Genomic DNA, 15,830 nt, shown 5'->3' on the forward strand with positions numbered 1-15,830 from the left:
AGTAAAATGCCAACATTGTGTTGAAACATTTGGTTTTCTGATTGAAGTCTGTTTGTTCCTGAAAGCTGGGAAAATAGTGATTTTTAATACCGCAAACCCTTCGTTGAGGCCATCTGCAGAAAAAAAATAGTTGCTTTCTTCTGCAGCACTTTTTTCCTATTTTTCCCTAAAAACCCAAACTGTAGCTATATTTTGGCTAATTTCTCAGTCCCTCGAATGGAATCCACAAACCCAGGGTACCTTTAGAATCCCCAAGATGTAGGGAAAAAAGAACGCAAATTTGGCATGGATAACTTATGTTGACAAAAAGTTATGGAGGCCTAACCCCGAATTACCCCAAATTGGCAAAAAAAGGCTTAGCACTTGGGGTGGGAAAAGGCGTAGCAGCAAAGGGGTTAACCACAGACACCAGTTATAAGGAGTTAGGTGCTGTTTTAATTCAAAAGTATCTGGATGGGAAGGAAATAACTATAGCTTCCAGGGCAATAACCCCTCCAGAAACCAGGAAATCAGTCATAGAGAAGACTGTTGTCTGGGGCTTAGAGCACTCTATCCATTGGTTTAAGGTTCTCATGTAATTGTCAGGTGCAAACTAAAAGCCTCGACCAATTTACTGACAAGAAAGGGTTGCATAATGCCATTCCTACAACTGCAAAATGTTCACTAAGATTATGAGACTATGATTATAGCATACAATATGTTTCAGGTATTACTAACTGTTAGACCTGGCATCCTTAGCATGGTTCTCCCCTAACGTTTTGCCTTCAATAATCCTGTTTTGTCGAATTTGTTTTTGCTGGCTTTAGGACTCTGAACACGTTATAGTGTGTGAACCAGTGCTAAAGTGCATGTCCTATCACCTCAAAATATGGTAGAATTGGCTTCGGCCCAGTTGGCACATTTAGTTTACTTGTAAGTCCCTACCTAGTAAGGTGGTATTGCTTGTTCACAGGCTCTTAAATTAAATGCTACCAGTGGGCCTGCAGCACTGATTGTACCACCCACATAAGTATCCCTTTAAACATGTCTCATGCCAGCCATTGCAGCATGTGTGTACTATTTAAACTGCCATTTCAACCTGGAAAAAACCTTTTGCCAGGTCTAAACCTTCCTTTTTGATACATATAAGTCACCCCTTGAGGGTAGGCCCTAAACAGCCCAGAGAGCAGGATGCAGTGTAGGACATCTACTTATAAGTTTTACATATTCTGGTTGTGAAAAATTTCTAAAGTCGTTTTCTACTACTGCAAGGCCTTACCTCTCCCATAGGATAACATTGAAGTTGTCCAATAAACAAAGGGGCCCCCTGAAACGTATACGGGCGGACGTCAGGGAAAATTACACTACTGTGAACAAACAAAGTCCAACCCACTGAATTTAGAAAATGGCTCTAGGAGACATTGAAGTTGTCTTATTACGTTTAATAAGCTGTAGCTTACAATTGGGAGCAGGTAGACAAGTCGAGTTTGGTGTCTAAAGAATTGTAATTGAAAATCCTCTTTAATGGCCACGTAGATTATTATTTTTTTTTTTAAATCACAATTATGATCATGCCACTTTGAGAAAGTTTGTTCTTTTTGCTTTTGTCACCCTCAGTGGGAAGGGGATCCAGACGTGGGTCCCATGCTCACTGTGCCACTTGATTCAATCTGATGAGGGGTGATACCCTAGAAACCGGTCCCAGGATGCTTGCTTTCAGTCCAGGGTGGACCTGGCCTGGCAGTTCAGGCTGGACTGTTAGGTTGGAGAAACTGATTGAGCGGGGTGTCCCAGGATGTTTCTTAAGTGGATACTACAGCTCCAGGCAGAGCTAACAGGTTTCTTGCGTGACACTAATTTCACCTACACCTACAGTGCACCACATGCTACATGATCACTTCCTCAAAGCCAGAAGATAATTATGGAATGCTATTGTCCATAGTTTATCATTGTTTTACCATTCCAAGAAGGCTCACACCTTGGTTCTAAATGTGACGGTCATGCTCGAACTTTAAAACAATGATAGACTATCTACAATATCTATGCAATACGGATACGGTCATTTTTCTGCCAAACGTATAAATGAGGCATTCAGGTCTTGCTGTGTGTCCCTCTATAGTTTCCCGGAGCTAGAGCTTCTGACAGCATGTCAATCCTTTTTGGATGGACTCCCACTTCCGTCCTTCCCGATGGTGGAAAAAGAACAACTAAGCTGGTTAATGGTTTATGTGGAGGTGAGAGAATGCTATCAAACATATGGCACTAGGTAAGACTCCTGGCACTCCCCTTACAAGGTGTTAGCGTGCGATCTAGTGCCTAAATTGGCAGGAATGTATGCGGATGCCTATCAAGCAGGTATCCTCCCTGCAACAACGAGGGAGGCTCTGGTGGTGCCCCTGCCCAAATCTACATCTCGATATGTGGCACCCTCAGCTTTCCGACCTCTCTCCATTTTGAACTCTGACTTCAAAAATCTCAGCAAAGTATTAGCATACCGGCTGCTACTCCATATGCAGGGCGTGATTCATGGGGACAAAAATAGTTTTATACCGACTCGTAACACCTCTCACAACTTACAAAGATTTTAAATTTTTGGGCATCCAGGCCTTCCACGATCTGGACGATCTGCATGAGGGGAATCTGGGAGGGCCCATTCAATTGCTGAAGTCTTGTGTGTCTTTTTGGGGCACACTCAAATTGCCAGCCATGGCATGTATTGCACTCTCCAAAATGGTTATGCTCCCAAGGCTTCTTTACTTTTTTGTAAACCTCCCGGTAAAAATATCGGTGTCCTGGTTTCGGAGACTTGACACACTTCTGCATGAACTGATATGGGATGGTGGGTGCCATAGAGTTGCATTAGCAACCCACCCAGAACCCACCCACGACCACCACTTGAGGGGGACCTTTTGTCTACCGTCCTGAATTGCTAGCGACTTGGGCTGCGACGTAGTGGTATGGTGTCCCCTTATGCCCTAGAACTCCCTTTGGTAGGCCTCCCTCATGGCGACCCATAGTCTCTCTTTAGTGCTAGGCAGATGGACTCCTGGGCAGAGGCGGGGTTGGTGACCCTAGGAGGCTATTTTCAAACAAATGTTTTCATTCCTTTTGGAGAGCTGGTGGAGCAGAATGGCCTGCCAGAGGGACAATTCCATATGAGGTGCTTATCCGTGCCATACAGGACCTGTAGGGGAATGCGGGAGAGGAACCTCCAACATATGCGGTCCTTCAGTTACTTCTGACCCTGGGATCAGGATCTCACTTGGTCATGTGGTTCTATAAGACTCTAAATGGGCTGGTAATGAAACCTTTGGGTGCTCTTTTGGCTCACTGGATTGTTGACTTGAGCCAGGACATGACCGATGCTGAATGGGGGAGGGTGCTTGCTTATCCGCAGAAAGTTTCTCGCAACACATGTCTTTAAACTGTGTATGGCGGGGAGCCTAGAGTTTGCCTTCGCTGTGCGACTCTAGGCGCTGACTTTGGACACAAGGCTTGCAGGGTTATTGGGGGGGATAATTTTGTATCTTAATAAGACCCTGTCTAGGTCACTCCCTAATACACATGCTGTTTGGCCTCTTCCATAGGCTGGGCCCCAAGAAGGTGAGGAGCAGATTTGTGGACTTGGCCCTGGCCAAGCGACGTGTGGCTGTGGCCTGGAAATAACCCAGGAGACCTAATGTGGAAACATGGGTGTCTGATGTCACTAGCTGGGCACTGTTTGAGGAAAGCGTGCTTCAGAGGGAGGAAGCAAGGGGGGTTTGCCATAGACCTACTGAACTGCTCTGGAGGGAAGTGGTTGATAAATGGGAGTCCTTTGGGTCTGAACTTGTGTCTGAGGAGGGGTCGACTGTGGCGTGGAGTTCTGTCTGCAAAATTGAGCCCGGATGGAACTGATGGTGCACAGGTCCTGGCGCTGCGTAGATAGAATGGATTGCCCTTCCCTGGACCCCACTCCCACTCCCCCAGCTTTGCTGCAATTGATGTTGCTCTTTCCTTCTGTAATAAGCATTAGACGTGCATGGCCATGGTTATTGCTTATATTTTACATGTGTATTATTATCTTATGGCATTTGGTCCTCATGCAAGAGAGTTTATAACCCCATCCTTGCTAATTGTAAACCCAGGAAACTGATTCAGTGTTTATATAGTACTGCAGTGATGTAATCTTGTAAATGCCAATAAACAAAAGTGTTAATTCATCTATGCAATACGGACACCTGTTGCCGTGTTTATATTTGTTATTGCAAACATTTTCTATTTGTATTCTTTTACTTTTTCTTGCATATGTTGATGTTTGTATGTTTGTGTCATTGAGTGAATGGAAAGACGAGTCCGGGGATTGATGAATGGATGTATGAGTGTAAAGATTAGTTACAGAGTGTACGTATGATGACTTAGTGAATGTCTACACCTATCAGTGACCCACAAGGCCCTTTCAATCATAAGCTAGACCTATGGCATTGCCAATGTTTGTTGTATTTTTTTAAGGGTTTCCAGCCACTTGATTGTTAATATAGTTATGTACATATGGTTTATCTCTCTGACGTTTACCGCTCAATTATTGACTATCCACAAAGTGCACAAGCAGTTTTTTTACTCCTTTTATGCCCATTCTCGAATCTCATTGGACGCTTACTCTTTTTATCTCTGTTAAATCATTCATATTTCCTTTGTTGTTTCTACTGATGCTGCTTACCTCGTCTTTTGGATCACTCTGTTGTTAAATTGCGTTTGGTATTTGTAGCATCCTAAAAATCAAGGATTTCTGTAGAAATGAAGAATACTTTTGAAGAATTTCATAGCATTGAAAATATATCATCAACCCCAACCTTTGCCCTAGCCTCCTTTCCTGTACCCTGATAGCTTGTGAACAGTAATCTTTTCCATATAATTACCACTAACGCTTAATCTTTCTTTATCCCCACATCTTGAATCCTATTTTTTAATACACACTCATCTCCTAATTTAAAAGCGAAATCTTTGGGTGCTCTTCAGGGTCACTGGACCGCTGACTTTATTTATGATAGCATTTCTTCATTTTTTGATTCAGGGTTATTGTATTTACCTATCATGGATACTTCATTTCTCACACAGTGCCAAAACCTTTAAAATTATCCACCGCACACTACTATGAAATCTACACACTGAATATGAAAAGGGTTGAGAGGAATACAAGTACCAGGAAATAAGTGAAGATGTTAATTAAGGCGCATTTTTGTTTCTTAAATTCCGAACTTTGGACATGAAAAGGGAACGATTTAAATCGGGAAAACGAAAGTGTCATCAGCGTATGAGGAAGTGTGTGTTTATGTGCAGCCATCAACGCACTTGTACACCAGGCAAGTGTCCCATGACTTGTGACACATTCATCTAGTGCGTTCAAAAGATCTTTGCATTAGTTCACTTGCAGTTTTGTAAATACCACTAAAAGCTTGAAAATTACAGCCTGTAAAATTGCGCCAACCCAAAAAAAAACATGACTGGCTGATGGTGTCTCTCATGTCATGGAGCCCCTTGCTTGTAATTTTATGATGTCCTCTTCACCTTTTTGTGCTTTAAGTCCTTCATTTATAATGGTAAACGTAGGCTGAGATGTTTGCTAAACTATTGTGCTGATTTGAATATCATTTCTTTAAGGCATCAGTTAGTTAAAACATGTTTGATGCATGTCAATATTATTAATAATAGAGAATCGGTGTAAAAAGTGTTAAGGGCATCATTGTGGGCTAAGTGAAAATAATTTAGGGGCCAGATTCCTAAAGAAAGACCCACAAGTGCACCCGCAGGTAGTTGTGCTTGCAGTATGACTTTTAGGATTTCAAAGGTTTAAACGAGTAGGGCTGGGAACTGTATTCCTGACAAACATTTGGAAATTCTGTTTTTCCCTGAGCAATTATTAACACAGGTTTATTTGCTCCTGTGAAAATGTGCTGAATTGTTGCAAATTCTCTTTCCTACACCCCTTTTTTCCCACCCTTGAAAATGGATTTACTCCTACCTTCATCAGGAGTACCTTTTCAACCTTTTCCAATGTGGGAAGGAATTGAAGAGGAATTGGTGGCTAACGTGCATATTTTTACGGTGCACAGACTTGCAGAGAATTCCAGCCCTGCCAACTTCCAGCAAGTAGATTTGTGGGAAAGTTACAAAATCACCTTGCTAGAATCTAAAGCACACTAGCATGTGAGCTCCAAGAGGCTATTATCAGAGCTCTGACACAATGAGAATGCTCCATAATGTGTCTCCTAACTGCATAGCACCAAAAGTGGCAACATAATTTTTGCTTCACAAGTGGTTTTCTGAATGATCCTGTCTCTTGGACAAGTAATTTTTTTTTAATTCCACACTTGTGTCCCCCAAACGCACATTTCATGTGATCCGCTGACGCCTGTCACCCTGTAGTCCCTGCTTCTCACTTTTATGACTGTTGGCACATGTGCATTAATAAGAAACAATCTGTGAGGAAGTGAGTCCTGATTAAATGAATGCTGTAGAACCATGCTTTCTATACCTAATAATGGGCATACCAGAACATGCTGCTCCTCTTTAGGTCGAGGACCGTAGGCTGCGCTTGCGCAGTTCGGTCCGAAGATTTAATGTTTTTTAGTTAGGGGGCTTGAACCCGCCCCTCTTCTCCATTGGCTGCCCTCGTAAATGTTGGCCAGCCATTGGAGGAGAGGGGCGTCACTCCCTTTAAGCCCCGTCTTTTTCGGATTCGGGGGTGTGTTTTGTGTGTTCTTTCTCACCGTGACGTCATCCGTCACTCAACAAAAAACACGCCCCCCAGTCTGAAAAGGACAGGGCTTAGCTTAAAAAAATGTCGAGCGCTTGTTCAGGGGTTTACTCAGTGTAGTTTTTATTACTCTGGTTCTGACTTGCTGTGAATAATGTAACCAGCAGCAATGTAATTGACACCCCGGACTGCTGCTGCAACCGCGTTCGTGCACGGCGATTCTCTGCTCCTTGGGAGGCGTGGCTATGACGTCAGTCAAATGGTGAATACAGGCTTCCTATTCGAGGACATCCAGTGGCGGGTGATGTAAAGTGGGTGGTTGACCAGCCCCTCTTTTGCCATGTGGGATTCCTGTTGGTTCATCAAGCGCCGCCGGAAGGGAGCCAGCGTCCCGTCCCAGCGAGGCTCTCCCGAGGGAGAGAGCCCCGCCCGCCGCCAACAGAAGCCAGCCCAGCCGCCTGGCAAGCCGCACTGGAAAAGGAGACCCTGTGAAGGGGGGCTCCACAACGCGGCGCGAAGCCCAGAGGCGGCACCAACAGAAGACCAGCAGCCGGAGTCTCGGTGAGTGGGGCTCCGTTTGGCAGCGCTGGGGGCATTTGGTACTGAGAGCCTGCGAGGCTCGCACGAGGATCCTCCTGATTTTGGGGCCATTGTTCATTGAGTCCCCCGAGCGGGACTCCACCGAAGGGGGCATTATTTTGTTCTTTAGAGCCCCGAGGCTCTTGGGGACATTTGTGTATTTCGAGTCCTCCAGAGCCCACAAGAGGCTCCAACTTCTGGGCAGCATTATTGGTCCGAGCCCACGGGAGGCTCAAGGGCATTTTGTGTTTGTATCTCAGAGCCCACGAGGCTCCCACGATCCCGGGCATTCCTGGTGGTAGAGCGGCCCCAGCTGGCAGCGGGCCGCTCCCCCAGTGGTGGCAGCATTGTTTTGAGAGCCCAGGAGGCTCAAAGGGGGCATTTGTTGTTCAGAGCCACGAGGCTCCTGAGGCCCCAGTTATTTCTTTAGAACTCACGAGGCTCCAGCATCTTCGGGGGCATCTGTGTCATTTGGGGAGCCCACGAAGGAGGCTCAGAAGGCACGCTGGTGCCAGGCGCAGTCCCTACAGCTGCCCTGCACTTAGTGGGCAGCTGCTTCGTTTAGGCCCCTGCATCCTTCTGTGGCTGCCTGCGCAGCCTGCCCTGACTGCGAGCAGCGATGAGTACCCACGCACGCTTTTGCTGGCATGAAGGGGTATATTAATGCCATGACGAGGGACCACAACTTCCTAATAACGAGTACACCTGGTCTTGACTGTCAAGGCAATAGAATGTCGGTCTGTTGGCCATTTCAATTTAAAGGTTGGAAGATCCCCCTACCCGTGGCTGCTTTGTCACAGGGGTGCTCTTCACACTGACTCCACAAGTGTTATTGCAAACTTTAGGTATTGGGGAAACAGAAGCCGGTCCTCTGTAGGGATAGATGTGGTTGTATGAATAGATAGACTGCAGAGGAAAACAATAGTTAAAACTACCTTTTGGTGGATCCTACACATTTTATTCCTGTCCCCGGTATGGAGAAGACAAAAAGGAAGGGGTTAGTTGATCCGAAATTAGAGGTCCCCATCATATCAAGTACACTGTCTGAGATGTGAAGCCATTCTTTAGGACGATACTCCACGCTACTAATACAGAATACAAATTGGAATGAATTGGGAATTAATACAACCAGTGGTAGATGCATATTTGTTGGAATCCTCTGGGGCTTGAACCTGCGTTTCTCAAAAGAAAAGGAAAAAGCACCAACATTTTATGACAAGACTTAGAACAGTAGTGAGAGTGAGTTGTCTGGTTATCCAGTCATGGAGACCGGGCCCAGTGTGGTACCGCAGAGTGTAAGTGGCGGGTAGACCCTGCACACGCATGACACTTGTTAGAAAAAAAAGAAGCGGGGGTTCTTAACTGCTCCGGTTGAGCTTCCCGTCCTGTAAAATAATAGGTCCAATACACCTCAGACAGCTGTTCTGTTTTCTAGAAATTTGACTCTGAGTACTCGTTGGACACAAACAGCAGTGTCTGTGCTACACATTCATTATTTGTGTGTCGTGCAGGACTTTGGGAGTGAATTAGAATCAGAAAATGTCCCTTGACCGTACTAGAGACTCAAAAATGCGATACTTCCAAGACAATCGGCAATTCCTTTTATTGAAGTTGTGCCTGGCTGGGAGCATAACGGTCCGCTCACATCTTGTCACCAAACTTAGTAGTCCCCAGGGTAGCACAGATGTGTCACGCATGTCACTTCAATAGCTGACCCAAAAATAAACTAGAATATGCAAGTACAAAAAATACAAGAAGGTAGTGGTGGTAATATTACTTTAAAAACCTCTGTAAGCCTGGTAGGTATATATGTTTGGTATGTTATGTTGCCTTTCATTCATAAATCTCACTTATACCAAAGTGTCATGTAATTTCATTAAAAAAGGGCTCACTACATCTTATAAAGTGTTAAAGCACAAGCATTAAACTGCTCGTAAACACAGGGTTAGTGGTTAATTCAGTGGTTATTGGTTATTTTTGGTTGTTAGAATTAGTCTTGTGCTCTCAAGGAAACCATTCCATGCATTTCCTCCAGTTTGTGGTAAATTAATAGGAGATAGGTGTGATCATTAGTGGGGGATATGTGAATCATGCAGAAGGTAGCAGGATTATTAGATGGACTGAAGGAGAGTTAGGTGGTATGGGCATGGCTATTGACGATTCAGAAATTGTGATCCTTGATATGTGTCATGGACAATTTGCAGAAATACAATAAAAGAAAAAGGAAACATGCATAGGTCTTAAAGATAAGTGTACTCAAAGGAGGCATGCAGAGGATGGCCTTCAAGGAGGGAGTCATTTGAAAGAGGGGGAAAAGGAGAGGCATGAGTCTGAAGTTTCAAGTTAAGGTACATTTTTGATGCAGGACTTAAGGAGTTTAGAGGATGCCTTTTGAGGTATTGTAAGAAAGTGGCTCTATATATACTGGACCAGAGTATGGTACAGTGTGTATAGAGTCCACGGTCATCAACAAAACACTCAGAGAATGGTAGGGTCAAAGGGATAATTTAACGACCTGCCACAGTTCTATTCCCCAATTTTTACTATACCCATAACCTATTGAAATGGGGGTCTCACAAACAAAGTGCCAACACTTGTTATCACTTTGTTTGCAAGACCCCCATTTCAATAGGTTATTCGAGTCCACAGTCCCCAGAGGATTGGCAGAGGCTAAAGTTAGATATAACCTTACTCTCTAAAGTGGTAGCTTGGTCAAGCAGTAAGGCAGTATCAGAGGACAGTGTAAAGCATTGTGTTGTACACACTAAGTCAGCAAATGGTCTCACACACTCAAGAACTGAACTCTAGGCCAATTGTTTTGTATCAAAATATATAGTTGGTTTATTTTAAGAACCAACAAGGTATCAAAATATACTTTCTCAGAATGAGTTACTTTAGTTAAATACTTTTTGAAAAGGCAATAGGCTTTTTGATTACAATAGTTACAGTTGTTGCAATAGGCAACACAATTTCAAACACACAAGCGATTAAGCTACTGGCTATGTAAATGACAATGCCATTTATTTATGATTTAAAAAATCATGAGCAATGCCAATAGCTCCACCTTTAATAATGCCGAGACCATTGCATTGTAAATGCTTGTTGTTATACACCCTATTTAGGACAAGTGTCAGTGCCTTTTTAGGTCGAGGCTGGGCAGGAAATGCACTGTTCTGCGAGGCCTGCTCTACTGGAATATGGAATAGAAGCCCCGCACACTCTCCACCCATATTTGTCATTGGCTTGTGTCAATGCCCTTCGTAAATGCTGACTTTTGATTCGTTAATAGGCTTGTTAGTCCCTCCTTAGTTCTGCCTTGTCTTCATTTGTAACCTCCCATGAGGACTGGCCCTTTTACTTCGGTTGTTATACAGTACGTGTTCTGTAATCTGTAAGCACTATTTTCTTCAATGAGTTTCTCCTACTGCAGGCACAACATGCTTTCCTTCAACATTCACTTTCTGAGCAGCCCAGGACAAGGGCGCCCGCTTCTTTGAATAGGTCTCGCATTTATTAGAGTTTGAGCTATTGGCATTGTAAATTACAATGCCTTTTATTTATGTGTTAATTAGCAAAACAGATAAATAAAAGGCATCGTCATTTACAATGCCAGTAGCTTAAACTTTTGCAAATGCGAGCCCTCTCACATTGCAAATGCTTGTTCTCGGTGTAATCAAAAGTATGATTGAAAGATGTGATATATGTCAAACGGAGGTGCTCTGCTAATATTCGAGAGGGATGGGCATTTTCAGATACATCCAAAGCATGCATTAATGACTGTAGGTCTCTGCTTATAGTTGACAGTCTGTCTGATTGGGTTTGTGAAAATAGGTGCCTGTAGGTGTGTTCTGGGGAGCATGTGTGCTGCTCTTTGAGCCTGCAAGCGCCATATGTTGTGCTTGTGTGTGATTTCACTTTACACATGTCTAACTTTTCCGCGTTGCCTCTGCTTCTTTATGTTTAAGACTTGTGATACATGCAAACATGGCCATGTCTTTTCTCGAATCAGATTGTGGGTTCTTAACTTTTTTCAGTTCACCTGTTTAGAAACATCCTTCCAGTGACAAAAGGAAGTAACATAAAACTTCACTAGCCAACCTGTGTCTAAGATGCCTGTTCGTTTCCATTGCAGGTGGCTGCTAGTTGGCAAGGGGTGAGGTCTGTCCATGTGGATGATTTTATTGGTGCAGGAAGTGAACAGATTCTTGTACTTTTCAAGGATTCATCTTCTAACACAGATCTGTTGAGTGCATTCAAAATCACCGATTTTGGCGAAGTGAACTATGAGGTGAGCCCAATTTACTTTATAGCTTACAGTCAGTTATTCACCTTACAATCTTTTAAAGTTAAAGAATGTTGTGCCCTAATCCTAGACATAATTGTGCATTATAATACAGTGTTTAATTGGATCACGCATTGTCCTTTGTGTCTGTTTCAAATGTACCACCATGGCAGATTGTAATCACAGAGCGGTCCTGGTCTGAGAGGCAGCTTTGTTACTTGAATGATCCAAAGTCCAAATTCACCAACCCTATGGCTCATTTTCAAAGATCTTAGACTCTTGGGCTTTTCCTCTGAGATCCTGCATCATGCCACCACTGGCTGTTCTGCATGTCATACTTGGGGCCAGGATCGTGCCCCTGAAACAAGAACCGCTGCACCTCAGTCAACATGTGGTACACCCCATGGCCAGACCTGGCTGAGAGAAGTGCTTCTTCAAATGAGTCTGTCAGATATATGGTAACAACAGATAAAATGCCTCTAGGTGAGTTTTCAGTGAATCCCCCAAGCCTTGTAAAGGACCGGCTGAGGGTTTGTTACAGGTAAGTTGGAGACCTAGGACAGGATGGTTGAATGGATGTGATGTGGGTGTGTTATCACAATGCACTCCTGGGTCTTACATAAAGTACAGCATGATCAATTAGCTTTGGCACCAGACAGAAAACTAACATCTACTTAGAATAAACAAAAACACATATATTTTCACTGCCTGCTGGTGAAAATATGTCTTAGTCAAATATGCAAGTATCACTATTCTTATATACAAAACATTTTCAAGCTGAAACATGGCAGTTCTTGAGAATGTTCTTTCCAGTCCTCCTGCTGCAAGCTCCCAACGTTGCAAATGTGTTAGGCCTGTTGAGGTGACAAGACATTATTATGAATGTGGGTTTTGCCATTTGCTGTAGTACCAGTACTCATGGGATCTTCTGTAAAAATAAACGCAGATCTCTCATGGTGGAGACAAGTTGGATGATGTTGATGTAACAGAGTACCAGCGGTTTGTGTGCAAACATCTGTACAGTAGCTCAGTATAGCCAAGAGCTTGAGCATGCCAGGTATGCTGGTATATTTCCACAGCAAAGATGGAATAAGCAATTTTTAACAACGATTCACATTCATTGCACTGCAGCTGGTTTCTTAAGCTCAACTGAGTTGCTAAGCTTATGTGACAAGCCTTTAGCAGTATTTTCTTTTCAACAGTGCAAGAAGTTCAGCAGGCTCCAAAGTCTGACAAGTAGCTTCAAGCAAAACAAGTCTTGACCTCCCTCCACAAATGTAACATGACAGCTACACTTTTTCCCTCAGCCAGCTCTTCCCTTTCAGCAACATTCACTTTACTTCTTCAGCTGTCCCTCTTTTTTCATACTGGTCTTCCATTCATCAGCACAATTATTGAAAATGTAGTCTATGTCCAAGGTCCAACTCCAATATCACATTAATACTAACAATCTCTTGCACAACTATGAATCTATCTTCAGAACACCCTGCAGCACAGAGACTGCAACACATCACAGATGATGCCTTCCTGACTACAGATGAAGATGGCTACTTCCTCTTGATATTAGTCAAGCTTTCAGTTGCCCTCAATAGTCAACCTTCCCATGCTCACACCCATCTTGCAGTCTCGAATGGCATTCACTATTAACGTTGTCTGGTAGTGAATCATTCATTGGTTCATCCCCTACCTTTCCACCTGAGACCAGTTTCTTCACATGGACACCTCCAGGTCACAAAAGATCTATGTCATCTTCGGAATCCCCCAGTGTTCTATACTGTCCCCTGTTGCCTTTTACGTCTGTGTGGAGCCTATAGGTGCTCTACTCACAGACAACATCCTCCAGATTCGCCATTTTGACTATGATACACAACTCTTCCTGAAAGCCTCCTCTGCTTCAGACATCCAATGGCTCAAACACTGCGTGTACGTTATCCAAACCTGGATGTCCAGCCTCAACCCCCAACTCAACCCAACCAGCTCAGAATTCCTGTTATTTGCCAAAAACAAGAAACACTGATTCAATGGCCTGAATCTGGACGTCTTCGAGCCCCAACGTCCACTGAGTGCCAAGTCATTTGGATTCATCCTGAACATCAACTTCACCCTCAATTGTATGATTTACAAAGCCATCACGACCAGAATCCACGCTTATCTTGCAGAAAGCTCCCTATCTCTGATGGTTCTCAACACACTCGTAGCAAGGATATAATCAGACTGCAGGCAATGGAATTTAAAAAGAAGGCAGCAGGCTTTTGCCATGTAAGTACCCAAAATCAGGGGCATCATTCCCATATCCATAAGGACCGCCTAACTCTGCCCCAATTTAGGAAAGAGTTGAAGATGCACATCTTTAAAGAACACTTCAGAACCATCTACTACCAGCTACCTTTACTATCAGTTGTTGACCTGACACTGTACAGCGCTCTGCTGCCCTTTGGCAAGGTTTGCTTTCTAGAAATCCCACGTGTGTACTGTAAAAAATATACCTTTTCTGAGTGGACACCCTGGATTTTTATCTTTTGTTTGACCTTTTACCTTTGATGGCTTTAGAACTCTATGCTCTTAGCCTGCTAACCAGTAGCAACGTGTTTGTGCTTCCCCTTTAAAGATGATTGCATTGCCTTATTCTCAATTGAAGCATTTAACATGCCTCTAATTCCTTAGTATATGGTGAAAAAAGTACACCTAGGACATGGAAGGTGCCATGCAGTTTGTGGACTGTAGCACCTACTGTGCAATCCACTACAGTGGCAGCGGAATCAGGGCTCCCATGTAGCCTGACTGTAGCAGTGTAAAAACGGCATTTCGACCTCCCAAAATAAACCCTTCTGACTGCCAAAACTTCCTTTTGAATATTAACAAGTCATTTAAACGTTGGCCTCGTAGCCCGCAAGGCACTTGTATGTAGCAGGGATTCTCCCTCTCCCCTCTGCTTTTTAGGGCTCGCCTGCTGATGCGCATGCGCATAGCTGGCGAGCTATATTGTGGCTTAAACAGAGCTTATCCATCTCGGCGATTTGTTGCTGTGCCCGAGAAAAACATGCTCAATGCGCAAGCGCATTGGCAAAAAGCGCGTGCACATCAAAGCCACCAGGCATCTCAAGCTTCCCCCAGCCGGCATTTCTCCTCCCCTAATTATTCACTGCACGGCCGGCCGGCACATCAAAGGCTGCTGCTGCCGTTACTCGCATTTCTCCTCCCTCCTCCCCTTTCACTGCCCAGGCACGACTACATTTGTTTGTTTCTACGACACTTGTTTACCTTTCCACTTAACTCTCCTTGCCCCGCCGGGAAGCACGTTTAGCCTAACATTACTTAATTTTGACTGAAGTCTATCAATCTGATGTCAAACAATCATGACAAAGTAAAGAGCAGCAACTGAATAAACGAGCTTTACATTGTTGCACAAATACAAACAAAAACATATTTAGTTACTCCCAATTTTGGTAAGTAATGGGGTGTGGTACTAAGAGTTATTGTTAGTTGCTCACTAGGGTATTCACCCACCACACAGCTCCACCGATGCACCCACCACACAGCTCCACCGACACAGCTCCACCAATGCACCCACCACACAGCTTCACCGAGGCACCCACCACACAGCTTCACCGAGGCACCCACCACACAGCTCCATCGAGGCACCCACCATACAGCTCCACCGAGGCACCCACCATACAGCTCCACCGAGGCACCCACCATACAGCTCCACCGAGGCACCCACCATACAGCTCCACGGAGGCACCCACCATACAGCTCCACCGAGGCACCCACCATACAGCTCCACCGAGGCACCCACCACACAGCTCCACCGAGGCACCCACCACACAGCTCCACCGATGCACCCACCATACAGCTCCACCGAGGAACCCACCACACAGCTGCACCGATGCACCCACCACACAGCTCCACCGATGCACTAACCACACAGCTCCACCGATGCACCCACCATACAGCTCCACCGAGGCATCCACCACACAGCTCCACCGATGCACCCACCACACAGCTCCACCGACGCACCCACCACACAGCTCCACCGAGGCACCCACCACACAGCTCCACCGAGGCACCCACCACACAGCTCCACCGAGACACCCACCACACAGCTCCACTGAGGCACCCACCACACAGCTCCACCGAGGCATCCACCACACAGCTCCACCGAGGCATCCACCACAAAGCTCCACCGATGCACCCACCACACAGCTCCACCGACACAGCTCCACCGATGCACCCACCACCCAGCTCCACCAATGC

The 15,830-nt window shown here is 44.8% G+C and overlaps 1 protein-coding gene across 3 annotated transcripts in view; it reads left to right on the top strand.

The window, feature by feature from the left end:
* FANCB (FA complementation group B) overlaps positions 1-15,830 on the top strand; it is a 466,340-nt gene that overhangs the window by 119,966 nt on the left and 330,544 nt on the right. For all 3 annotated transcript variants that reach the window (XM_078657640.1, XM_078657638.1, XM_078657639.1), the window contains exon 3: positions 11,427-11,582. In XM_078657640.1, coding sequence (XP_078513766.1) covers positions 11,427-11,582 — 156 coding nt within the window. The remainder of the gene's footprint in view (positions 1-11,426; positions 11,583-15,830) is intronic.

The sequence above is a fragment of the Lissotriton helveticus genome, chromosome 8 (genome assembly GCF_964261635.1).
Source record: "Lissotriton helveticus chromosome 8, aLisHel1.1, whole genome shotgun sequence".
Classification (NCBI taxonomy): domain Eukaryota; kingdom Metazoa; phylum Chordata; class Amphibia; order Caudata; family Salamandridae; genus Lissotriton; species Lissotriton helveticus.